The sequence below is a fragment of the Aulonocara stuartgranti genome (genome assembly GCF_965226115.1).
Source record: "Aulonocara stuartgranti genome assembly, chromosome: 22".
Taxonomy (NCBI): Eukaryota; Metazoa; Chordata; class Actinopteri; order Cichliformes; family Cichlidae; genus Aulonocara; species Aulonocara stuartgranti.
Genome location: NC_138957.1, coordinates 22,906,772 through 22,932,656, shown reverse-complemented (window position 1 = coordinate 22,932,656; position 25,885 = coordinate 22,906,772). Strand labels below are relative to the sequence as shown.

At 41.5% G+C, this 25,885-nt stretch overlaps 1 protein-coding gene across 1 annotated transcript in view; it reads right to left on the bottom strand.

The window, feature by feature from the left end:
• The window catches only part of slc45a4a (solute carrier family 45 member 4a), a 54,603-nt gene that overhangs the window by 20,710 nt on the left and 8,008 nt on the right, over positions 1-25,885 (bottom strand). Inside the window, exon 3 of the mRNA XM_082520969.1 lies at positions 12,170-13,497. Coding sequence (XP_082377095.1) covers positions 12,170-12,488 — 319 coding nt within the window. The 5' untranslated portion in view covers positions 12,489-13,497. The remainder of the gene's footprint in view (positions 1-12,169; positions 13,498-25,885) is intronic.

Genomic DNA, 25,885 nt, shown 5'->3' with positions numbered 1-25,885 from the left:
AGCAAACTGCTAACTCAATCAATGAAAGCAAGAAATCTCAAAGAAATTTCTACCTGATACAGATGAGTGTGTGTATCACAGCTTTATAACCCTATTCTTGAGAGAAAGGTGGGTTTTTACACTCCACACACACATGCACACACGCACGCACACACAAATCTGTTTTATATTGACTGGAAACTGCTTTAAGAGAGGTTTATTCAGCTCATTTAACACAAAAAAGAGCAGATATTATCCTCTGCGTGAGCGAGAGTGCTAAAACACAGGGGCAAAATCCACCACCAACTGTGCTCACTACGTAAAAGGTGGCATTAAAGATGCATGAAGCTTGCATGTACATGCACACACACGCAGCTGCTTCTAGTCAGCAGAGTTATGTAACAGCACTGCAGTAAACTAGGAGCCTCCCACTGAGACGGAGAGAGGAAGGAGAGCCAGACAGATGGAGACATTTACACCGAGCGCGAAGTTTGATGAGTGAAATCAGACTGAATGAGTGAATTTACTCTTTCAAGCTATCTGTCATTGGCACCGATATATGGCCTCGTGTGATTGACAGCAGGGAGTCAGGTCTCTGGCTGGGACTGACCTATAACACACAGGATGCTCCAGCTGGCAACATTTGCTGTCCTTTCACTACCAAAGAAGCGATCGATGAGGCCGATCGGCAGTGATCAGTCGGTAATGTTACGTAATGACGAGTACAGTAGGTCAGCCATGTAACGAGGTAGCATTCTGCATTTTCTTAATTCAAAACGTGACACATTAAAGCCTGAAATACAATTGTTCCCTTCGACACACAAAGGGGAATTTCAGTTTTCTGTGATGATGCAACAATCAGAAATTATTTTATTGATCTACTTTGTGTATTGGCCAGCCACCACTAATCGCATGGGACACACAACTCAGTATTGACACACAAATCAAAACGCTCCAACAGTTTCAAAGCGAAGACAAACGACAAGCAGCTTCAAAGAAAGTAGAGCCAGAACCTGTTGCAAAAACTAATATGTCCCCTCTGATTTTCTCATTTTATATCTGGAAGTTTTTTGGCCTGCATTACAAAAAATGGCCTCTGCAATAAATATAGGTATATTTCATTGTCATGCCATGTGAAACCTAATGAGTTTTTTTCCAAGTCACAATTTGTAATGGTCACAAGTCAGACGGCTTCTTCCTTGTGACTATGCTGCAAAGCATTTTGCAATACCTAAAACTTTCTGTGGTAAGAGGTGACCCTTACAAGTTCATAAAAGTTTAAAATTGCACAGTAATACATGTCATATATGTACTGACCTCATGACTGATCCAGACACAGATCTCTGTGGTATCACACAGAGATGCAATACCTGGAGGTCAAAATAATAATAAAAAAAAACACAAACTAATGAATAACATCTTTAAACATGTGGCATGTGAATATTAAGTTTTCCATAAAAATAAAGTTTAAAGGAAATTAAACTGATCCTTCTGGCAAAAAACATCATAAACAGTTTTTTTAAGGTGGAAATCTATATTTCAGCCTGGATTTATATAATGAAAATAGCCTGTAAATATAATCTCTTATATTTATCTGTACATGGACATGAATTATTTGCCGTTGAAGTGCATCTTCCAAAAAAAGTAGGACATTCAGCCTTCTGAGATTTGGGTTAAATTGTTAAAAAAAAAAAAAAAAGAGCAGCCTTAACCCAAACCATCATCCATTTCTAAACCTAACCAACAACCTAACTACCAAAAGACTAAAAATACTCTTCTTTTGTGGGATTTGAGCACCAGTTCCTTGAGTGAAAGTCCTGTGTGGAGTTATCTGAGTAAACAACTCCACAGGACCAGTCTGTCAGTATTCATCCATCTTCCTCTCATTAATATACGGTCAAAGTCAGCGAGAGTCAGTGAGAGAGCAGATGTTTTTCTGCTCTTTTAAAATACGCATCCAATCACACACACACACACACACACACACACACACACACACACACACACACACACACACACACCAACTGCCCTCAGGCCAACCATTACTGATGTGTTTTGTGGCTGTTGTTGGGCCTGTGTGTGTTTGTGTGTTTCACTCTTGGTTTTATGGATTTCTGGTCACTATTACTGACTGCAGTCCAACTTGTTTTGTATAGTGTGAAATATAAAAAAGTAAAACTGTAAAAAAAAAAAAGGAATGGAAACAGTGAGTTCAGTGTTAAGGCTTCTGGATAAAGTCCATAAAACCTTTTTTTATTATTATTGTGAAACAAATATTTGTATAGTATTTGTATTATTTTTTTTATTTGATGTAAATCTCCTTCCTCCTTTAGAGATTTTTAAGGTGTGGTTGGGTTTTTTTCTGTTTTCATGTGTGTTGTGATTAATTTGAGTTACAGAAAAAAAATTTGAGCAGCTTCTTGTCACATTAGCCTCGTGTTTATACCACTGCGGTGCTCTGAGGTTAGGATAAATGATGCGCTGAGCAAGCTGCAGGTCAGCTCTTAATGCATGATGAGGTTTGCATTTACATCTGGTTCATTTCCATATCACACGAATCTTATTAAGCAAAACTGCTGTGAGCTCAAAACCCAAACAAGCAAGCACCATTTGCACATCCAACAACATGTGGCAACTCCGCCAGCCTCTTTGCTGTGCTAAAATAATTTACAGGCATTTCACAGAAATTTAATAACAAATACGTTTTTGATTTTTTTCAGCATCATCTCTCCAGATGTCCCCTAAAATGAAGCACAGCTTTGTGATTTTTTAAAAATAAATTCTTACAATGAAGTTACTTACAAGAGTAAACGATTTATTGTGTTAAAACATAAATTTATGCTAATGTTCTCTATTTATTTTCAAAGATAACAACTGCTGGTCAAATCTCTGCATTTAGCATACCTTTTAGCAGGTTATAGGTCTTAAACAATGTCTTTTTATTAAGAGTTTTTCTTTTATACATATAAACAAAAAGAGAAGAACAGGATTACAGATGATCTGTACATTCGGGGTAATTAGCTTTAAGGCTGTGATATAAAGAAAAAACAGAAAGGGAAATAAAGAAAAAAAAAGAGAGAAATATAAACGTGTATAATATTTCCCCAAATAACATAATCCCTGCAAAATAATCCTATTCATTCCTATCCAGGTCACTGCTCTAGACCTGTACACTGTGTTTCCACACCTGACATAAGAGAGTTTGCTGAAAAATTCATTTAGATTTTGAAATGCAGAAATTTTCCAGTTTTAGACACGACATGAGGTCATTTAACCACTGTTTGTGAGTGGGAGGGGCAGCGTCCCGCCACCTCAGTAGGATTGCCCTCCTGGCCAACAGAATGATAACGCCTGTCTTTTAGAGGCCGTAGAAGCTCCTTATTCCCACTGAGCAAGAAGGGGGCCAGGGGCCAGCGTCACACTGAGAATCCTGAACAGGGCATAAACATTTTACATTTTGAAGTAGGCCTACCGTAATTTTCGGGCTATAAGCCGCTACTTTTTGCACAAGCTTTGAACCCTGCGGCTTTTAGTCAGGTGCGGCTTTTCTATGGATTGTCCATGAGCGGATTTGTTTTGTTTGTTCCGCTGTTGTACGGCACTACGTTGCCTGGCGGAAGGATCGGGGTTCAAGAGTGGTATTTTGGTCACATGTCCATCCGCCAGGCAACGTAGTGCCGTACGAAGTAGCGCGAAAAACAAACTTCAAAGTAGCGCTACGCGTTCAGCTGGAGGCGTGGATGATGAGCGGCGATAAACTTGCGAAAAGCAAGTTATACTCAACTCCACCGGTGGATTCTGACAGCGTGGAAAAGTGTGAAAACATCCACGATCACCAACGGATTTCGAAGGGCTGGACTGCTGCATGATGGAGAGGAGGACACCGCCACGGCCCTTCTGAGGGTGTTTGACTCTGACACTGACAACGAGGATTTCTTTGTTTGGTTTTGAAAGTGACAACGAAGGAGAGAAGCGGAGAGTGGATGACGAAGCCACCCTGAGCCTGTTCGTTTCCGACACTGGAGAAGAGGACTTTGGTGTTTTTAGTGCGCAGGAAGAAGAGAAAGATGGTGGTGAATGACTGACTTTTCTTCTTGTTAAAGCCGTGTCACTGCACCTGAGCCTAAAAGGTAGGCCGAATCTATTTTTCTGGTGTGCTGTAGGTTATTATGTACTACATTTGTTACTTATTTATGAAGCACAGTACATGTTTTGTACTTGTAATTACCGCTACTTGTACATATACCCTAAAAAGTTATGCAAATATGTACCCATAACTTGTTTTTCAAAATATTAATAAAAGGGGTGTGTCTCCAAACAGCCATCTCTTTCCTGACAATTCCCTTTGTGCATCTTCTTTTACATATGATAAGTCAACATTGAAACACCTGCGGCTTTTAGTCAGGTGCGGCTAATGTATGTACAAAACAGGATTTTCCCCTGATTTTAGCTTGTGCGGCTAATATTCAGGTGCGCTCTGTAGTCCGGGAAATACGGTACTTACAGCTGCTCTCTTGTTTCCCAAGAGGTCACCGCAGTGTATGGATCAACCTGGCAGAGATTTTTATGCCAGATGTCGGCTTGTTACCCTCCTGGGGCTGGGTTTATGTTTCCTCCTCCTCCTAATTTCAAACCAACAACCTTCCGCATATTTGAACTTTAACTGTCTTTTTTTCTTATTTTGTATTTTTATTCATATTAACTGTTTGTGAGGGTTTTTTCCCCACGTTTCAGGGTACTCTCTGTAAACAAATTCCGTAGGCCACTGATTACAACTATAATCATCTTAATAAAACGAAAAGAATTTTTAAAAACAGCTTCCCCCAAAGTTTCTTTGTCCCTCATCATCACCTGAGAGCTTTGCTGTTTGCTTGTCTGTAGCGAGAGAGGGGCGGGAACAATGTGCTGACACACACACACACATTCAGTTCTGCATTCCTCGCATATGGTATACCGATAGCACTCACATACCTGGCTAATCGCCTGCTGGGTGGAAAAATAGCACACCTATAATATGTCTTTGACTAAAGTATTTGTTGACTCTGCATCTACACTATGTCACGAATGCAAAAAACAGATCCGTGAAAGTAACCTGTGCTGCTGCTCTGACTACAGTTTAACTCTCTCAACGACCCCTAACGGTCCACACGCCACAGTCTGGGAACCGCTGGCATCCGTGGTTCACCACTGTGCAAAGCTACTGACGTGCAAATAACTCTTTCATAAAAACACTTTTAGTGTCTGTGTTAGTGATAAGTTATTAACATGAACAAAGTTACTGCTGTGATGAGTCCAAATGCTATAAATAAGAAGACTTCAAATAACTGAACAGACTGGTGTGTTTGTCTCTCTCTCTCTCTCTCTCTGTGTCTCTCTCTTTCCCTGTGGTGACAGGCAGAAGCGTAAAACGATTAATGAGGACTGATTGTGATTTACACACAGTGGCTCCTATTTCTCACATTTTTTTCAATCCAGATGTTTCTCTCCTACCTCCATATTCTAGCTATGTGTTGATAAACCCTCATTTCACCAATGCAGGTGTTTGTCACTCTGTCCTCCATCTTTTCTATCCTTTGAATGACTTGGTCAGATTATAGTGATTAGTGAGTGTGACATCAAGCCAGTCATTTATGTAACCCTGTATTACAGTATCTGCAAGGTCATCTGCTAGATTAGACCAATGAACATGATAGGATCACTCAGTGGATTAGGTTACCTGGCATGCAAGTATAAACAGCGTAAGATCAAGCTGATTTGTTGCAAATTAAACAGCGGGGGCAGATTTCCTATTGTGACATGACAACAGGGTACCAGCTACTATCTAGCTCCCATGAAATCGGCGCAAAAGAAAAGTTAACGCGCAGACTGGCATGTGGTAAAATTTGTGACATGAATTGAAAATAACAGTTTGCTTGTAGCAAACTTGGCAAATCTGGCCTCCAGTAAGCTGTCGCGGCGCCGTGCCACGATGGATTAGTAAAGTAAACAAGCACTCAAATGGTTTCATTATTTCATTAACTTTAACTGCCACTTTGTGGGTCATTTAGTTTGGTATGCAAATATTAAGAGGCACATGGCTTTTCAGAATTCGAGGAAATCAGATGTAGTAAAAGGTGAAGACACTAATCCAGAGAGCTCCACCTTTGGGCCGCAGACAAGGTCATTTCATTTTGGATTGAAGTAATCTCCTTAAGAAGGCCACCAAAGAAGGACAACAAAGTTGTCGAGTAGGCAGCCTGCACTCTTTTGGGTAACACAATGGTGGCATTCCTGCAAAGGTGGGCAGTCAACCATGCAAATAAACAGATTATAAATAATTACGGGTCAGAAAGAGACCTTTGAATCAGACTGTGCTACTCCTGAGATTGTTTAGCCTCATGCTCGTTTTTATTTATCAATTTTTTTTATTGTATTAAGTTGATTTACTGAACCCTTTCTTCATTAGAGGATCAGCCAGTTCCGTGAAATAATTGAAAAAGAAATCTACTTTTTTGTAGGAACGTGGGCAAAATAACACAAACTGCTGAAAATAACTGAAACGAGCTCATCTGCATCAAAGGAAAGTTGAAATTTCAAGAAAATATAACAATTTTTAGTAGGTGAGTGCTGGGAGTCTTTGCTCTCCAGGTCAGTGTGTGTGTGTGTGTGTGTGTGTGTGTGTGTGTGTGTGTGTGTGGGGGGGGGGGGGGGGGGGGGGGTGTCTGTGTGCTTCTGGCTGTTTTTTTCTTTTTTTTTTTACAGTTCTGCCAAGCGAGACCTTCTTATCTCATTGTGTTTGTATTCTGAATACAATGACAATAAAGGCTTTCTATTTGATTCTATTCTATTCTATTAATCGAATTCAAAACACAGCGACTTTTGAGGTCAGTGGGTGTAACTTAACGAGCAACGTACTCGACGGGGTTCATAAAATTACATCCAGTTCTCAAAATTAAGTGAAACAATAATGGCTATGTGAGCTATAAGTGACTCTGTATGAACCAACACGAGCTTCTGCTGTATTCACATTAAATGTACTCTTTGTCATGATTCTTACGCACTGCCTTGTATCTGTAGGTACTTAATTCTCACACCACAATGCTTCTGATAACGTCCCTAATCTGACGTTAGTCCAACAGCCTGCTGTTAGTATGGAGCTGCACATATATACATATATATTTGATAAAGACAAATAACGAGTATTTTGATGCTTTACTAGTTGTCTTGAGTTGCCTATGATGTCAGTTCTGAGAAAGCTGATTATGTAATGTGACACGCTCATAACCGAAAAGATCGACACAGCACACGGTCTGGACTCATCGCCCCCACCCCCCACGCTGCCCTTTTTCTTTTACCTTATCACTTTTCTTAATCCCATTTGTAGAGCTGACTCCCTTTCACTCTTATCTCTGTGTGAGCATTAGGTGGTGTTCCTGCTGAGGGTGATTTTCAACAAAGACAACAGGAAAATGTCCCTGCAGGTCAAGCAGAACAAATCAAAGGCAGTGCACTGGATGCAAAACGTCTTTTCAAAAGACTCTTCGCCTCTCTGTGTGGCAGCTTAAATGACCTAAAAAATAGCCACAAACACAGAGTTTACAGAGAAATAAACAAGAACATTTCAGGGTATGTAAGATATCAATGCATATCCCAGCTGTTACAGGGTAAGATGCAGGGTACACAGAGGCAGAGCCTTCAGCTATCAGACCCCTTTCTGTGGAACAAGCTCCCACTCTGGGTTCAGTAAACACACACCTGCTCTGCTGCTAAGATTAGGTTTAAAACTTTCCTTATTGAATCCTTGTCTCTCTGCGCACCTCTTTTGTCTCCTCCTTTCCCCATCGCCCACTAACTCGTCACAGAAGATGGCTGCCCTCTTTGAGCCCACTTGTTACTGTAAACAAAGGAAGTTTGTCATTCCCACTGTGGGGTTTTCTCTAATATTGGTGAATCTTTAACCTTACAATATATGGCAGCTTGAGATGATCATTGTTGCGAACATGTGCTATATGAATAAAATTGACCTTAAATGAATTTACTTAATTGAACGCAAGAAACAAGGACAAAAGCTGCACAGTGATCATCTTATCTCACTTATATCGACTGTTTCCAACTAGCAGCCCAGACTGTACAAGACTCAAGCCCAATTTGGTCCGATTTGATGCCTAAATTATAAATATAACTGTCTCAACAGCCCCAATATGTGCCCTTGCCTTTAGGGGAAAGGCCTGCCTCCTTGTATAAGAACAGACGAGAGCTCGGCATGCTCCCCGCACAAGCCCTTGTAAGGCAGAAGTTTCTTAGCTTTTCTCCGCGTTGTGTAAATATGGGCTCCTTGACCAAATTGTATCAGCTGCACACACACTCAGACACACACCCTCTCCCCTTCTGTGACCTCAATGTTGTGGGGTTACACATACAATGGTTTCACTCAGGCAGAGCCAACCAGCCAGCTTACTGACGATCTAGCTAATTCTAGTAGCTACAGTCAGTGCATAGAGCACTAACTACATAGAGGAGCGGGGGTGGGAGGGCGGGATATTGTTATCCCAAAACTTGGAGCTCTGCCCACAGTTAGAGGAGGGGGTTGTTTTCAGGTACTACATCTGTTTGTTTTTCCTCTAGCAGGCTAAAAACATGAATGAATGCAAACACAAGCAACCTTTGTGGCTGTGAAGGGTCGGAGGAAATGTAGTCGTACACAGACATATAACTTCTAAACTGATATAAAAACCAAACGCTCAAGATGGTTCTGGATGTTGTAAAATAAGAACTGAAAAGTCCTTTTCTATTTCAAAACAAAGTGGCTCACCCAAAAGCCATAATAAAACTTCCTCTTCCAGGTTTGCTTCCACCTTGTTTGTTCTGCCAGCAGTTTTCCAGCTCTGTTATAATGGTCCTGTCAACACTTTACAATGGTGTTTTTATGAGGCAAAATCACTCTGGTCCAGAGGGGATTTTTTTTAGCTCTACTTTGCTACTGGAAGAAAGATGTGCTGACATGCCATATTAAGATCTATTAATACATCCATGAGGCTAATCAGCATGCACAGGAAATGAGGAAAACTCTCCATGGTTAACCAAAGCATACATGGAGTTCATTTCCATTTTTAGACCTGCTAAACTATCCAAAACATGATGTATGGCAGACAAAACAGGACGGGAAGTAAAATCTTGCCAAAATGTCAGACAGAGTACAAGATTACCACAAGCAAAGTAAATTCCAACCTGCCATTTTTTCCAAACAGTTTGTTGAAATTATTACATTATTCCCCAAATCTCTCATACTAATGAGCTCTCAGACCACTCCAATCCCTGCAGTCCCTCGCTCAGCTTGTTTTATGACTTTACAGATCTTGACTGTACAGTCTTGGTTCACTCTCATCGACCTAATTTTCAGCAGCTGCTAACATGATAGGCACGTCAGCTTCACGAGATCTTAACATCATTTGTAGTCTTTTCCAGGCCTAAAATAAAGCAAGTCTGTCGAAGCTGCAGGCGTGTCACTTTGTCAGCGACGTGTGACGCAAATGTACACGTTTTTATTTGTAACTTATTAATAAAAATGCTTTGCACGGAGCATTTGGTAGTAATAATAACAACAAGCACGGTTTATCTGTATTGTACTGACTGGAATCTCCTTTATTCGGATGAAAGGCAACCTTCTCATTAATTACGACGAGTAAAAGGTCAAAATGAATGAAAAACACAAATGGATTATCTTTCCTCTCAGTGACAAATAAAGTCACTGTTCTGTCTGCTTTAGTTTTAGCAGACTAATCTGTGGGGCTTGTACCTCCCGGCAGTTTCAAAATCTACTAAGAGGAGCTCAGACATATTCTGATCTAAAAAAAAATTAGGCTAGGGCAGCTAAATCGGGGCTAAAATTAGAACCAAAACATGCAGCGGCTCCCCCGTGTAATGTGTCCACAGGAGACACACTATATTTTTTTGTTACTTGTGATGCCTTTTCCTGCTTTAATATTACGCATCAAGAGCACACCAGTCTTTTGAATTCAGCTGAAAGCCTTTAAATTTCCAACATTTGGCTGATCTCAGTGCTGGCCTTCGACGCAACAAACACTTGAAGTGCATGTTTGGGATGAAGGGGAAGGAGAAATTTGAAGAGGAAAAAAAAGAAGCAAGAGGGGGGTTTACATGGAAACTACAAATAGTACAAATAATGCTATGGCTGTTTCTCACATTTTTCTCTTCACACCCTCTCCATCTCCTCTACAGACTCCAGTACCCTCCAGACAGAACTGGACTTGGCATATTTTCAAAAGGCAAAGATGACACTGGGTGCAAATCCTCGGGAGTCCACATCTCCGAGGCTCTCACCTGGACGACCAACTGCTCCAAACTGGTCAAGAAGGCTCACCAGCACCTCTTCTTCTTGAGGACTCTGAGGAAGAACCACCTGTCCTCAGACATCCTGGTGAACTTCTATCGCTGCACCATCGAGAGCATCCTGACCAACTGTATAACAGTCTGGTACGGGAACTGCTCTGCCTCGGACCGGAAGGCGTTGCAGAGGGTCGTGAAAACTGCCCAGCGCATCGCCGGAGCACCACTTCCTGCCATAAAAGACATCTACAGGAAGCGGTGTCTGAAAAGGGCTGGGAAAATCATCAGAGACCCCAGCCACCCATCACATGGACTCTTCACCCTCCTGCCCTCTGGGAGGCGCTACAGGAGCCTCCGGACTAAGATCACCAGGTACCGGAACAGCTTCTTCCCCACAGCTGTCAGACTCCTGAACTCCGCCTCCTGACCCACGTTAACACATGGACTGAACATACACACACCCACAATGGACAACTGTACCCTCAAACACACAATAATAACATGGACTGAACCACCACTCACAACCACTAGCACTTTATACAACCTCTGTAGAAATTATCCACATATCTCACTTATCTTAACTGCACTACTGTATAGCTCTGTGTAAATAATCATTCTGTACATACGATAATTTTTAACCCTACAACTGTTTACAACTTGCATAGTTCCCATTTCTGTATAGCTGTATATCTCAGATTCTGTAAAGTTATTTATTTCATATTCTGTATAGTTTTTCATATTTATATCCTGTTCATAGCCTGTACATAGCTTGTACTCACTACAGCCTACATACTTATAGTTATAGAATATTCACAACATACTTCATACCGTGTACATTATAACATACCATAATAGACCCATTCTGTAATATACTTACATATCTATATTATTGCTAATATATATTGTAATATATCTATATCACTAAAGCACTTCTGGATGGATGCAAACTGCATTTCGTTGCCCTGTACCTGTGCATGTGCAATGACAATAAAGTTGAATTCTATTCTATTCTATTCTAAATGATAGCATGCCCACTGTGACCGGAGGTCTGGTTCTCTGTGTGTGCATGCTGTGAGGCAGGGTGTAAGCCGGGTAATCTCCAAGCAGATCCGAACAAGGTGAAGGGGAGATGAGATATGTGCTCTGACATTTTAGCTTCTAAGGTGTCCCCTTAAATGGCATTACAATTTAAAGAGACAACAGCATTTCATCCATCCATCCATCTGAGGGGTTGGAGCATCTGGAGCGTATCCCAGCTGTCATAGGGCAAGAGGCAGGGTAGAACTCGGACAGGTTGTCAGTTTGGGTCAGGGCTGTCACAGAGAGACAGGCAACCATTCACACTCATAGTCACACCTACAACCGGTTTAGAATTACCAATTAACTTAATGCCCATGAACCCAGCCATGGGCGGGCCACACGACAGCCTAGTGCTGGTCACAACCCTGGTACCTTGGTCAAGCACATGTTGCAGAGCTTATCCCAACATCGATCCTTAGAAGTAAATGTTTTCCACAACACCATGAAATGTCTTCAACACACTCTTTGCTCTACTTTATACCTCACTGATAGCAGTGAGCTAGCCAGTGATAAATTCTTTCTCCCACTGTCAACGCCACGTCCAGAAAGACAGAATCAACATTTTTTGTGAGTGGCTGCTCTTTATTGTGAGACCTTGCTGCTCTTTTCCTCCCTTTTTTGTGAATTAATAATTTTGGTCGTTGTAGTTTGATGTAGATCCTGAACTACAGTTTAAAAAACACATGAAACAGATATTTTTAAAAAACAACAATTTTGCAGCTGAAGTACTTTGCAGATGTTGGCTTTCTATGTTTCATATGTAAATCATCTGGACTCTGCTCACCTATTTGCAGCAGCACAGGCGTCACCAGCGCTGTCTCCATGGCGTAGCAGAACTCCCGACCGAACATCACGGCTCCGTGCATCACCCATCGCTTTAAAGGAATCCCTTCGATCGATCCTTCGCTAGCAGATTCCTCTCCTCCTCGGCCTCCTTCTGCCGCTCCGCCTCCGCCTCCCAATCCATCCGTCTCGCCTCCTGCTCCTCCTTTCTCCTCATCCAAGCCTGATGTGGTGGAGTTTTTGCTGCTAACCCCACCCACCAGAGATCCGACCTGCATGGTGTCAGCCTCTGTGTTCTGGGGAGGCATGTTGGAGGGCATGCAAGCAACAGGAAAACAAGCGCACCCCTTCTAACAATACTACAGTACAAAAACAATACTACTCCTAATACTCCTCAATTCAAGTTACTTGTACTTTAAAACGAGTAGTGACTTTCTAGAAGTAACTTCATTACAATCTTTACAAGCTACAAAATGCAATCAGTGGTTGTAACTTGCTAGTTATACACTTGTTACATCTATTTCTTAAGTGTTCAAGAAGTGCTGAATAACTGTAATAGATGCTTCCCAGCCTGCGAGGTAATAAAATGTATGTTAAACTGGGTCCTACTAAAACTATAAAGGTTAAAGACACTAAATATTTGCAGATAAACTAATCTGCTATCCCCAGATGTATCACAGATCCAGAAAAAGAAGGAAAAAAATTAGCAATCAGCTGTCCTCTAAAGTTGTCCTCCAAAAACACTGCAAATTGAAATTCCCAACCTTTTTAATCCTTGTTTAAATTGGGAAGAAGGGAAAAAATCTAATAAAATCTGCTTTCTCAAGGCCTGTAGAGAATCTCAGAAAAATAAAGGAAGCAGTTGAATTTCATGGGAAGAGTAAGCGGTACATTCCAAGAGTGGCTTTGTGCACTTGCTTCTTTTGTGTGTGCACGTCAAGGTGTGAGAGAAACTGCTTGCAAAACAGCTTTATTTGGTATGAAAGTGTTTGTGTGTGTAGCTGTGTTTGTTGTGTGTGTGAGTGTGTGTGTGTGTGTGTGTGGGTGTGTGTGTGTATGTGTGTGTTGTGGGTGTTTATGGCTTTTTTGTCATCGAGGTTTGCGCCTCTTTTTTCTTACTGTCTATTACAAGCAGTAAAAATCCATATAGAAGACCATTCAGTGAGTTCCAGAGTCATTTTCTGTATGGAGGGCTGGATGGAGGGCTGGATGACGGAGTGGGTGGGGGCGATCAAAAGGTCGCGGGGGGAGGGGGTCGGAGGAGGAGGAGGGAATGCGGCGACGGTAGGCGGAGCTCCTCTGAAAATCCCCATCGAATGGCTGATCAATCTGGAAGAAAAATGGCAAGAGGAGAGAAAAACAGCAGTGAGCTACAGCTGCTTAAATCTTAAACATGTCCTACTGTTATCTCCTAATGAGCTCGGTAGGTGTGGGAAGGTGCGAGTGATGTGATTTTTCATGCATCAGCTGAGATTAGATGAGGGAGTGGTTTTATTCTTGAAGGTGATAACGATCAGCTGCAAAAACAACAACTGAGCTTGTATAAAAGAAACTACAGCCGTTTCTTTTTTCTCTTACATGATTTATCAGCAACTATAAAACACAGTGCAAACAGGCTTCTCATAAAATTTGGCACCGATGCATATGCAATCTACACTTATGGTCCATTTCATTAGATACACCTGTTCAACTGCTTGTTAATGCAAATATCTAATCAGCCAATCCCAGGGCAGCAACGAGGTGCATTTAGGCATATAAACATGATCAAAATGGTGTGCTAAAGTTCAAAATGAGCATCAGAATGGGGAAGAAAGGTGATTTAAGTGACTCTAAAAAAGGGGCATGGTTGTTGGTGCCAGACAGGCTGGTCTGAGTTTTTCACAAACTGCTGATCTGATGGGAGTTTCCCACACAACTACCTCTAGGGTTTACAGAGAAAGAGAGGAAATATCCAGTGAGCAGCAGTTGTTTGGGTGAAAATGCTTTGTTGAAGCCAGAAGTCAGATTGCTTTGAGCTGACAGGAAGGCAATAACTAAAAAAACCCAAAAACACTTGCACAAGGTATGAAGAAGAGTAGAAGATCAAACAAGGTGCAACTCCTGTCAGCTAAGAACAACTCCTGTCACCAAAATACTCAAATAACCTCTGGAGTGACCAGAAGGTCAATAAAGCACCTTCTGGGATGTGGCAGAACAGAAGATTCACATCATGGATGTGCAGCCGATAAATCTGCAGCAACTGTGTGATGCTATCAAGTCAATATGGACCAAAATCTCTGAGGAATGTTTCCACCAACTTGTTGATTCTGTGCCACAAAGAATTAAAGTAGCTCTGAAGATACTACCAAGGTGTAAATAACAATCTGGCCAGCGAGTATACGTAGCGAAATACTGGCACAAAAAAAAAAAAGTAATGACGAAAGATTTTAAAAACAAAAGAAAAATGGGAAATCAAAATCTTTTCGAAAACAAGTTCCTATTCAAAAGTCTTCATTATAAAGCCTGTGGATAAGCATCTCAAAATAAACCAGTGTTTCTGCTGCTTTTTACAATTAAAAGTTGTGAAAATACCAACAAAATAATCTTCCAATAACTCACCAATAATTCAAATCTGGACACATAAAACCAAAGTTATATACAAGGTCACAGCATAGAGAAAAGGTCTGTTTCTGTAACTTGGCTAACCAAGTCACACGTGTTTGAATTTATAAGTGTGAGTTTTTTGGGTTTTTTTAAGTATCAGCATGCTTCTACCACAATTCAGGCAGACACATACGTATGTGTTCTCTCGTATGAAAAGAGTTCATTTTTAAACGGTGTAATTGGTTTCAGCACATGATTCATCCGCGCAGACACTCGGACAGTCTTTGAAACTGGACGGGAAGGATGAAAGAATGCCATGTGTTTTATGAGCTAAAATGTTTTCAAGTTGAGCTATTGTCTCAAACAGAGGGCTTGTGTGTGTGGCGAGAAGAAACGACAGACATGCAGATGAAAAAAAACTATCTTTAAAAAGGAGAAGGAGAAAGAGGAGTACAAGAAGGGAAGGCCTTCAGCTAATAGCGCGCTTCACGGAGAGACAGAGAAACACAGTCTGCATGGAAGTTCAATACAATTTCCCACAGAGCCGAATTCCAAAGTGTGTTTTTGTGCGCAGTGGCCCACTGGATTAAAACCCATGGAGACCGCACGATTCATCACACCCAACACACACTAATGCTTGCCACGTGAACAGCACACATGCAAAATAACAGTGCTAAGACTCTTATCGAGCCTCTTAGCGAGAGATTGAGAAAGTAAATAAAATTAGAGTGAGGGAAGGAGAGCGGTGACGGGAGGAAGGGTGGAAGGAAGGAGGGTTTTTGACAGGTGGATGGTGGGAGGAACCAGCGATGGAGGGGAGAAGAGACAGATCAACAGAGTTTCTTTCTTTCCTCCACTCCTAGTGTACTCACATGTCCTCATTAAGATTCATGATGTCCCCGAGATGGTCCTGAATATTTTATCGCGCACAAACAGACAGGACCCTCATCACCTGACCTCACACACTGCAGCAGATTACATAACGGCCCCTCTTCTTTCCGGGCGTACATTTAAAATACAAATATGCCCCAAATGTTCTTGTGAATTATGTTTGGATTTGAGCACAACAACAGAAAGAACATCAGAATCTCCACGGTCAAGACAGAGGGAACGCGATGTGCTGAAAGTCTCCATGTTGAAACATGCCAACAACAACAACACCAACAAAATGTTCCAATCTGGTTGGCCACATATCTCCAAATACTTCATGTGTGATGGTGGACATAATTTATGGTTCCCAACAGGGTGGAGACGCTGCAATTCTGGTCATGGGAAGCAATGAGTTTTTTTCCCCCCCAAATGGTACGCACATCAATGTGAAGTTTAAAACTACATGAAGAAGAAAAACACAACCGATACAGTACCAACACGATTAAATACTTATCGTGAGGATGTCAATTGGTTTCTTCATCTATGACAGGCCTTCAGGGGCTACAGCCAACCACTAAATTCAGCTCTTAATTTACTGCTTAATAATAAACTATTGAGAATTTCCTAAAGCAATTTTTCTGCTAATCGTTTAGTATATTAATAATCAGTTTTGACACCATCAGGGTCTCAAAATAAAAGAAATAATTTAAAAGGGGTGGAAAGTAGTGGTTAAAAACTATATTTCAATTAATAATGTTTTCTTGGTGATTGCAGCAGCCTTTACGAGTGAAGAAAATGAAGGGTATTCTTTTCAAATGAGCTACAGTCACTGACAGTACTGACACTAAAGGTATCAGCAGCAGGATTATAGCAGTGACACACAATAAGTCAAATGTAAGTACAAAAGTAGCCTAGATTGTAGTTTCCAGTGATTTTTAGGCAAAAATGTGACATAACTGCTTCAGTTTATTAATAACTAAAGTAACTAAACTTGCACAGTAAGTGAGTGCAACTAGCAAGTTCTCTAGCAATGGTCGGTTGAGTCGTTAGTTTACTTTTGTCTAAATGACCCGCTGCAAGAGCTTTGTGTTTTTAGCTTGGGTGGTGACGTTTGTTGTTCCCACCTTTTGCTGGAACAATGTATTAAGCTTTGTTGAAGGGTCATTGAAGCAGCTCTCTGATGTGCAGCTCTTGCCCTCAGACATGTCTGGGCTTGTCTCGTTGTGCACTCTAGGCGTGGAGACTATATGACTGGTATGGGCATGTGACACCTCTAAGTCAAGTTAAAAAAATTGCACTGGTATTATATAGCACAGCCTTAAATTTAAGGTCACGCAGCTTCGATTAGCAAATGTTTTGTCCAAAAGTATACAGCTGGAGTTTCTGTAACAGTCAAGATTTTAGTGAATAGCTTTAGTGAAAAATGACGGCAGCGCTGATGCATACAGTCATACACTACCACACAATGATTGAATAAATAGTACCTAATGCTCGCTGCCAATTTCAAGCTTTACAACTCTGCAATTTGATTTCAGTATTATAATGACATTTATATGTGAGGACTCAGGGCTGTGTGTCGGACAGGGTCGTCTGCAGTACGGGGGCCCCACAGGGAACGGTTCTGGCTCCGTTCCTCTTCACCATCTACACTGCAGACTTCTCCCACAATTCCACCCAGTGCTTCCTGCAGAAGTTCTCTGATGACTCTGCAATAGTCGGCCTCATCACTGATGGGGACGACAAGGAGTACAGAGGACTGACTCAAGACTTTGTGGACTGGTGCCAGCTGAACTACCTCCAGATCAACGCCAGTAAAACCAAGGAGCTGGTGGTAGACTTCCGCAGGCACAAGCATTCTCCACTGCAACCACTGAACATCCAGGGTATGGACATTGAGGCTGTGGACAGCTACAGGTACCTTGGTGTTCATCTGAACAACAGACTGGACTGGACTCATAACTCAGACGCCCTCTACAGGAAAGGGCAGAGCAGGCTGTACCTGCTGCGGAGACTCAGGTCGTTTGGGGTGGAGGGCCCACTCCTGAAGACCTTCTATGACTCTGTGGTGGCTTCTGCTATCTTTTATGGTGTGGTCTGCTGGGGCGGCAGCATCTCTGCTGGGGACAGGAAGAGACTGAACAAGCTGATCCGAAGGGCCAGCTCTGTTCTAGGATGCCCTCTGGACCCAGTGGAGGTGGTGAGTGACAGGAGAATGGCGGCTAAGCTGTCATCCCTGTTGGACAACGTCTCCCACCCCATGCAGCAGACTGTGACAGCACTGAGCAGCTCCTTCAGTGGGAGACTGCGGCACCCACGGTGTGGGACGGAGAGATTTCGCAGGTCTTTCCTCCCCACTGCTGTCAGACTCCACAACAAAGACTTTAACTGAACAAACACACACATCCACACATGTGCAATAACACTAAGTGCAATAATCTTTTCTGGCATCGTTGTATTTTTACTCAGTTGTATATAGCATTCGTATTCTATTTTTATCTTATTGTATATTTTTATTCTATTTTATTCTACTGTATATAGTATATTATTTTATTCTATTCTGTACAGTTGTGTACTGTATTTATTCTTATTGTATTCTAATTTTTGCGTCATAACTTTTGCACTGTCCACTTCCTGCTGTGACAAAACAAATTTCCCACGTGTGGGACTAATAAAGCTTATCTTATCTTATCTTATCTATAATGACATTTCTCTGCCTGGAAGTAAACCTATAAAGAAATGCATAAAACTAACTGAAGGTTGGACGTGCTTCATTTTTGTGATACTCAAAAATAACTCAAGTGACTGGGAGAGGACACCTGCTGAGCACAAACGGCCGCATTAACCAAAGAAATGCTAAACAGCGTGAGTTGTCAGGGTGAAAACTGCCATGAAACAGGAGCTGAATCAATTTGAATAATTTGGTAAACACAAGAAGCTTTTAATCCATCTCTTCTGACAGTGAAATCCCGAGTCTTAATAGCAAACCATCACCAACACCATGGTCCAAGTCTCTTCTTCAGATCCTTTTTAGGCCTAAATTAATTTTGTGTAGGTTGTAAATATGAGGATGGGTGCCTTTAAGGACAGTAGCTTGCAATCTCCTGCTCAGGCAGCACTATTCATCCTGCATTTGTAGTCCTCAAACACACACACACAGACAGCAATGCATGGTTTCTAATCATCAGTCCACACACATGCGGCACCAGCTTATATAGAACTGAAACTCAGCTTTCCAGGGAGCAACCGAGTGAAATGCAAGGAAAGACTCACTCACAGACTGAAACACAACTAAGACAAATGCTTGCAATGAACCTTTAAAAATCCTACTGAAGAAGATGAGAGGAAAATAAGAACAGGAGGGAAGCAAAGGAGATGCCTGTGAAGTTCAAGGTCAGACAAATTAAGAGTCTGCCATGTCCCATGTCTCACAGAGCAACACACACACACACACACAGGATTTCTGACTCTTCAGTGCACACACTAAACACGCATAACCCGAGTCTATTTTAGTGAGTGTTTATTCTTGCTCCACAGACCAGATTACCTGTGACACAAACGTGAAATCAGAGCGAGCGCTGTCTTTCTCACTTCATCCACCTTCTCCGTTCCCCTGATCCTCTTTCTTTTTCAGTGCTGACTCATGACTCGCTTCTGCAAAGCAAGTTGACTTTGCAGACATGAAAACCATGCAAGTCTTATCAGTTATGCAAAGCCGAGAACATCTAATTTGGGCGCAGGGGTGGAGCTGGAAAGCAAGCGGCAACAACAACAGTTGGAGCCAGCGGCTTCCCATAGCACACAACCCCAAACAAACAAATCCCGATTTGAACTTAACGTGACTAACTCACCGAAAATATTTCATGTTTCTTTTTTTCGTTGTTTTAACTGCTGTAAAGAGAAAATTGAGCTTACGTATATGTGATTGTTGGCTTCATCTTGTTTCAAAGGCGCAGTACTTAATTTCTTCCACAGCTCAGTGTTAGGTTTAGAACCAGTTTTAAACATTGTTCTCATGGAAAGCGAAACCAGCCTAGAAATTTTTTTAATGAGGAGCTGGCACAGTAAAAAACAACTACTTAGCACTCTGCAAGAACTGAAAACAACTAGATTCCAAATACTGTAAAATATGTTCAACTTTTGAGACAGCAACAAATATTTATTTTAATCTAGTCGGTCTTATTGTATTTCCAAATCACAAATTTAAGGATGATTGTACTCTGGCGATGGTGGGCTACCTGAAGCTGTATAATGTACAGTAGATATTTAACTTTACAGAAGCTGGGACACGAGCCAGGCGTAGCCTCAACAGCAAGCTAACCTTTAGTTAATGGTGGAGGCTACTCTGCTCAAAGGCAGCGGTCCTGCTATGATCCACAGTCCACATCATCACATATGTGTGTTAGCACAACGAACCTCTTTACAATCTCACTGTTTGTCTACGACAGTGTTGGTTGCCACCATGGATGCTGACAGAATAAGATATGATAAAGCATGAAACATATAATCCACGCTTCATTTACTTTAATTTCAGACTGCTGTAGTAAAATGAGAACAGTGTTTGATTTGTTTGATTACAGTGCAACATATTGCACCTGCCGCTCAGTCTGTTTGTCCCTCACATCCACCAACGCCTTTGAAAGTTGAGTGCAAACAACAATCTTGGCTCGTAACCAAGACGTAACCACAGGTGTGAGATCAGGAAACATTTTCAAGGTATTCTTGGACAGTCAAAATAATTGATAACCTGTTTTATATGAAAAGTTATCCTTTTTTATATAAAACTTTAAATATTAGAAAGGTTTTACTGTTAATCAGACGCATTATGTGAGGGATAGGCGTTGGATTTCAGGATGTTATGATATATATTTTTCATCATTTTTCTGACAGACCAATTGAATTAATTATTATTAATTATGTGTGTTCTTTTCTCAAATCATCACTGTTTCACATATGTAAACATAAGTTGTGTTGCTGCAGAGCAGTGAAGCACGTGTGCACTCTGTAAACAATGCCACGCTGACCTATATAGAGGTACATATAGATTACAAGGACGCCAGGATCAAATTCACATTCTGCAGGGGCTGCAGATGCTTTTGTGCATTGAGTAAATAAAAATAAAGAGGCAGGCATTTTATTACTCCAAGATCAGTAGCCTAATATTGTGCATTATTATGATTAAGGATTTGTGATCCAAAGAAAGATAAAAAGGGCAGGGAATTGTGTAATCTAATTTCACAGACTGCTGTCAGTGTCATGACCCTTGTTGTACTCCTTCCTGTCTCCTTTCTTCTGTGTCTCTTGTTTTCCTGTCCTATTGCCTCTCTGTGTGTCACTTGTAGTTGTAGCACCATTCACATTTCCTGCAGTCAATTCGATCAGCATCTAAAACCGGTGGCTCATCAGCTCATCACCAGCCATACATCTACTCGACTCTCCAGTCGCTATCTGACAGACATCACAGGAGAGACACCATTATCACGTTTATTGTGTTTGTGAGTGAGTTAAACTCATTTCATTTCATTGTGCTTAGATTTCACCCCCACCTCTCCGCCTGCTCTCAAGCTTCAGCTCCTCAAGCTCACCGGCAGCAGCTCCTTTCTCCCTGCCTGCCCACTCTAGCTGTCTGCCAAGCCAGCTCACCCGGTCTCTGCCATCAGTCTGCCTGCACACTGTGCCAGCCACGCTTCACCTCTCTTCATCACAGCCTGCCTGTTTAATCTCCAAAAAAAAAAACCATTACATCTACAGCCCTTACACCTTGACTACATTCGGAATAAAGTCTCCCTCTGAGTCACGGTCAACTTGTGACCATGTGGTGTGAATGCTTTTGAGTCCAGAAATTTTAACTGTAGCTAGTCAGCTAGCCGTGATTTATAGCAAACACACTGTGGACGAGTGGACGGCTGGCAACTTCACTCTTTCTTTGTTTTGTTTTGTTACAGTTAACACTTGGAAGCTTTTATTGCACTTCTTCTTAGAGCAATCTAGCAAGATGTAGTCAACTGGGTCAATTTTAAGCTAATTTTAAATACTGCTTAACGCTAAAGTCACGCAAGAGAATCAAAATTATTGTTGCAATCATGTGCCATGACCCTTTAATCTTCTTGCTTTTGAAGGCGGGGACCATGTCGTCAACCACTTGCAGTCATACTGCTATCAGTCTGCAACTGAATCCGGCGAACTTGCAATTTTTTGTATTATACTGCAATTAACTGTAATAAATCTGCATAAAACTGCAAACCTGTTTGGGATTCCACATAATTTGAAAGAAATTCCTCCACAAATGTTATACAGTTTATGCAGGACAAAGATTCGACTGCAAAATGACAGAGATACTCAGCAACCTTCCTTTTATATAGGAATATAACCTGAATAAAGCTATTGGGAAACCAGTTGACTTGCGGTCTCTATTATAAAGAGAAGGTTGAGCTCACAGACTGACTCAGATTGCCAACAAAATGCAATCAAGCTGTCTATATTTATAAATGTGACCGCAATTATTTGCAAACCTTCGCCAAAATGACAAAGAGTGACTGGACTGCAACTGTTTGGAGACAGGTTTCCTCCAACCAGGTGACCTGTGCACTTGCCTTGTGATAGGAAACAGTCACACAGAGGTTGAGGGTGTTGCACTCTCAATCTCTGGGATACCAGTTTGTCACCGCAGATACATGAAAGCGGTCAGTAAATGACAGATTTTTCACAAATTGCAGGGAGGTCGTTTTCCTATTTGTACTCTACTGTGACTGAGTTTAAAAAAAACAAACTGATTCACAGTCTCTTACTCACACTGAGGATGACAGTTTATCGCTTATTAAATACTGATACTGGTTGTGTACTCAGTTATTGGCTGATATCCAAAGCCGAGACATGTGTATCAGCAGCAGGATATTTTAGTATATTTATACATTAGCCTTTTAATTTTTTTCTGTACTAAATATCTTCGATATTCCTAATACCGCACATACTTATTATGCTATGCTTATTATGACTGTTATGTAAACTAGGAAATTCTCAGGGCCTTTAACTGGGTAAGAGAGTTGGCTCAAGTCAAATGTTTCCAACACTGAAGAAAGTCTCAGAAGAAAAAAACCTTTGTTGGTTGGCACAGTATGTGGCTTTAAAAATGTGTGCGCGTCTGCGTTTGCGTGCACTTGTGTGGGAGAGTGATAAAATGAAATATAAATATGTCGCTGGCAGATGTTTAGTGTTCTGTTTCAGAAGAGTTATCTTCTGTTGTTGTCTACATTTCAGTTATCTACACCCTAAAAGCGGCATGTAAACACGCAGGATGCTGCGCAAACCTTTGCATGTGCAAAAAGACTTGAACAGCCTTTTTCTGTAGATGATTTTCCCATGAAAAACAACCACTGGCCAGTTTTTGGGGAGCAGATGGCAGGGGTAAGAGAGCAAGAGAAACAGAGCGTGGTTGGGAGGTAGACGGAAGCTGGCTGTTAGTGTTATGGTGCAGCAGTGCTGCAGTGCAGGGAGTACAGGGGGGCACATGTGTATCAATGTGCTGTAGCCTCAATGACAAATCTCCTACTCATTACACAGCGCTTAGATCACTATACCGGGTGGCATGAATATGACATAATATAAGTGCTGTTCACTTACATGCACTCTAACACACACGCATATTAAAACACTTAGAAGAGCCTCCCACCGACTTGGTTTTATCCCTGTGGTGTCCAAGCAGCTCTAAATTAATCCCCAGTCCCAGCCTCACCTGAAACTCCCAGCTGCCTTCTCTCAAAATAGACGCCAAATGTCTCTGCTTGCTTTAACCATCGCCATGAAATGACGAGACACCACAAAAATTGTTTTACTGCGAGTTCAGCCAAGGTTAACCTTCTAGTCACTGACAGGCTGACTAGTGACGTCAGAAAAGTCTCCCCACCACAAAACAAAATGGACTAAATCAGGGAATTTGAAAACGAGACACCACACATTGCATTCTTGCCTAAAACATCATTTCCTTTTGTGTGTTATTATATGATGTCTGCGCATATTATGCATCTGAGTAGCTCAAACAACTAGAATAAAATTATTCCACCCACTTGCATAAGGCAGGAGGTGTGTTCATTTGGTGTGGGAAATGATATATTAGATCTATTTACATAACTCTGGCAAAACTAATATACTAACATTAACCCAAATTCACTTGAGAGCATAATTAGGAGCAGCTGAGTCTGAGAGACGATTAATCTGAGCCTCCTTGTTTTCAGTCAGAGAGCAGAACTACAGACGTGTCAACAAACCTGCGGCACAACAACCACACAGCTCGCAGTGACATCTAAATAAAAATTTAATTTGCCCAATTCAATTAATTATAAAAGAGTTACACTGGTTATATCTGGTTTTATGGGTTGAAAATTTTAAATCATTTCTTTATATTTTGTTTCCAAGGAGCCAGACTGTCTCGCCATTTAGTCTTTAAAGTCTTTCAAGTTGTCTTAGTCAATAGTAGTCAATAGCTGTTCAGGCTCTCTGAGGCTCTTTTGATGTTTTTGCTAGGACACTGACTGCTCTTCCATCCATTTTCAGCTAGGTCCTTGGGTTAGACGTAGAGTTCATGGTTTCAATAAACTGCTGCACCATTTCTAATTTTCCTATCAAAATACATAGGAATGAGCTCAAGGCTCATTTGTGAGTACTTCAAGGCTTTTGCACACTACTGCATGTTGTGGCTACAACACAGCTAACAATTTAGCAGTAATCTCATTATTCCCATTATTCCAACAGATTAGCCACAACAAACAGAGAAAACAGACGTACAGAGAGGTACACTGATAACGATGGCTTAGCTGAACAGACATCAACAAGTTCTTTCATCAGTGGCTGTTGTGTTCTTGTCCGTTTGACGAGCAAACCAGTCTGCTCACGTCACGACACATGCAAGGTCTCCTCTGGTGGTGCTGCCTTGACTCAACAGTGGCCCTGTTTTTACACCCAGTCACAGCATCAACACTGCATGCTAAATATTATGAGTAGTAGTAAATTTATTGGATCCTGAAGAAGCATCCATACATGTTGAGTGTGGCATCTGTATGAATTAGCACGACTGGTGCGTCATCTGGTGACGACAAGGACGTCGTGCCTGTGTCGCTGAGCTGCCAGTATCTCTGAGCAAATATCTGAGCGACAAACAAGTGCATATTTATATAAGAAATTACACATTGATTTGTATTCATTTCTAATTAGGGTCTGTGTCAAAGCTAGGATTGTGTCACAGGACTGGAATATTTCACATACGGTTCATTATTTAAGCTCACACTTATTTTAGATTGAACTTTGGAGAAAGGATCGTGATCATCTCTTTAGAATTAAAGAAGAAATACAGGCAATGTTAGCGTTAGCAAATAAAACAGGAGAGGAAAGGAGAGATGAGACCTTGACTGTATGTTGTGTCAGCTTGCTTAGCAGCCTGTAATAGCCTGGTCATCTTAATGTTTATTTTTAGCCCTCTTAGCTAACAGGCTGGCTAGTTAGCACTCTGTCTGGCCCACCATACGAACTGCAGCCAATTCAAACACAACACAGCTAGCAAGCTTACCTTACACTTCAAAAATCAAAATAAACGACATCGCTGGCCTTAAGTTTTCCAGGTTTGAGGCTAAAGTAACGTGCCTGCACACTGTTGTTTTAATCTGCAAGGCCTGGTGATCTGAGCCTGTCTAGACACTGGATGTCAGCGTTGTGTCTACAGTGTGGTTAATTTCTAATCATTATTAGGATAATCTGCTGACCCAGAAATTAACAGGCCAACAAATGACCATCAAAGGCCTCTGATGTTAAAGCGGCCCTGCACATCTGAATAGGTGAAGCTGGTTACGGTGAGGTTTTGACAAGCTGCTGACAGCAGATCTGACCTACTTCTGCCCCAGAGTCAGAGTACTCGTGTGTCACCCAGACCCGATACATACCCACACACACACACACACACCACTGTAGCTCAACCACCTCAAGCCCTGCACACTACAGTACCCCCCCACTATCCAACATTGTATTACTGTAACCCCCACATGCATGGCCCAAAGGGGCTGCCCAAGGGGGCTGCCCACTTTTAAAGAGACCGTGTGCATGTATGTGTTTTGGAGTGTGCATCTTCCCACAAACACCCCCACTGAGGTTTCTAACCACAAGGGAGCTGCAAGCTAGACAAGGCAGAAAAACCCCCCACCAAAAAAAAAAAAAACAAAAAACAGAGGAGGTGATATCAATCTACTTTCTCTATCTCTCGTTAGTGCATTTCTTCTTTCCA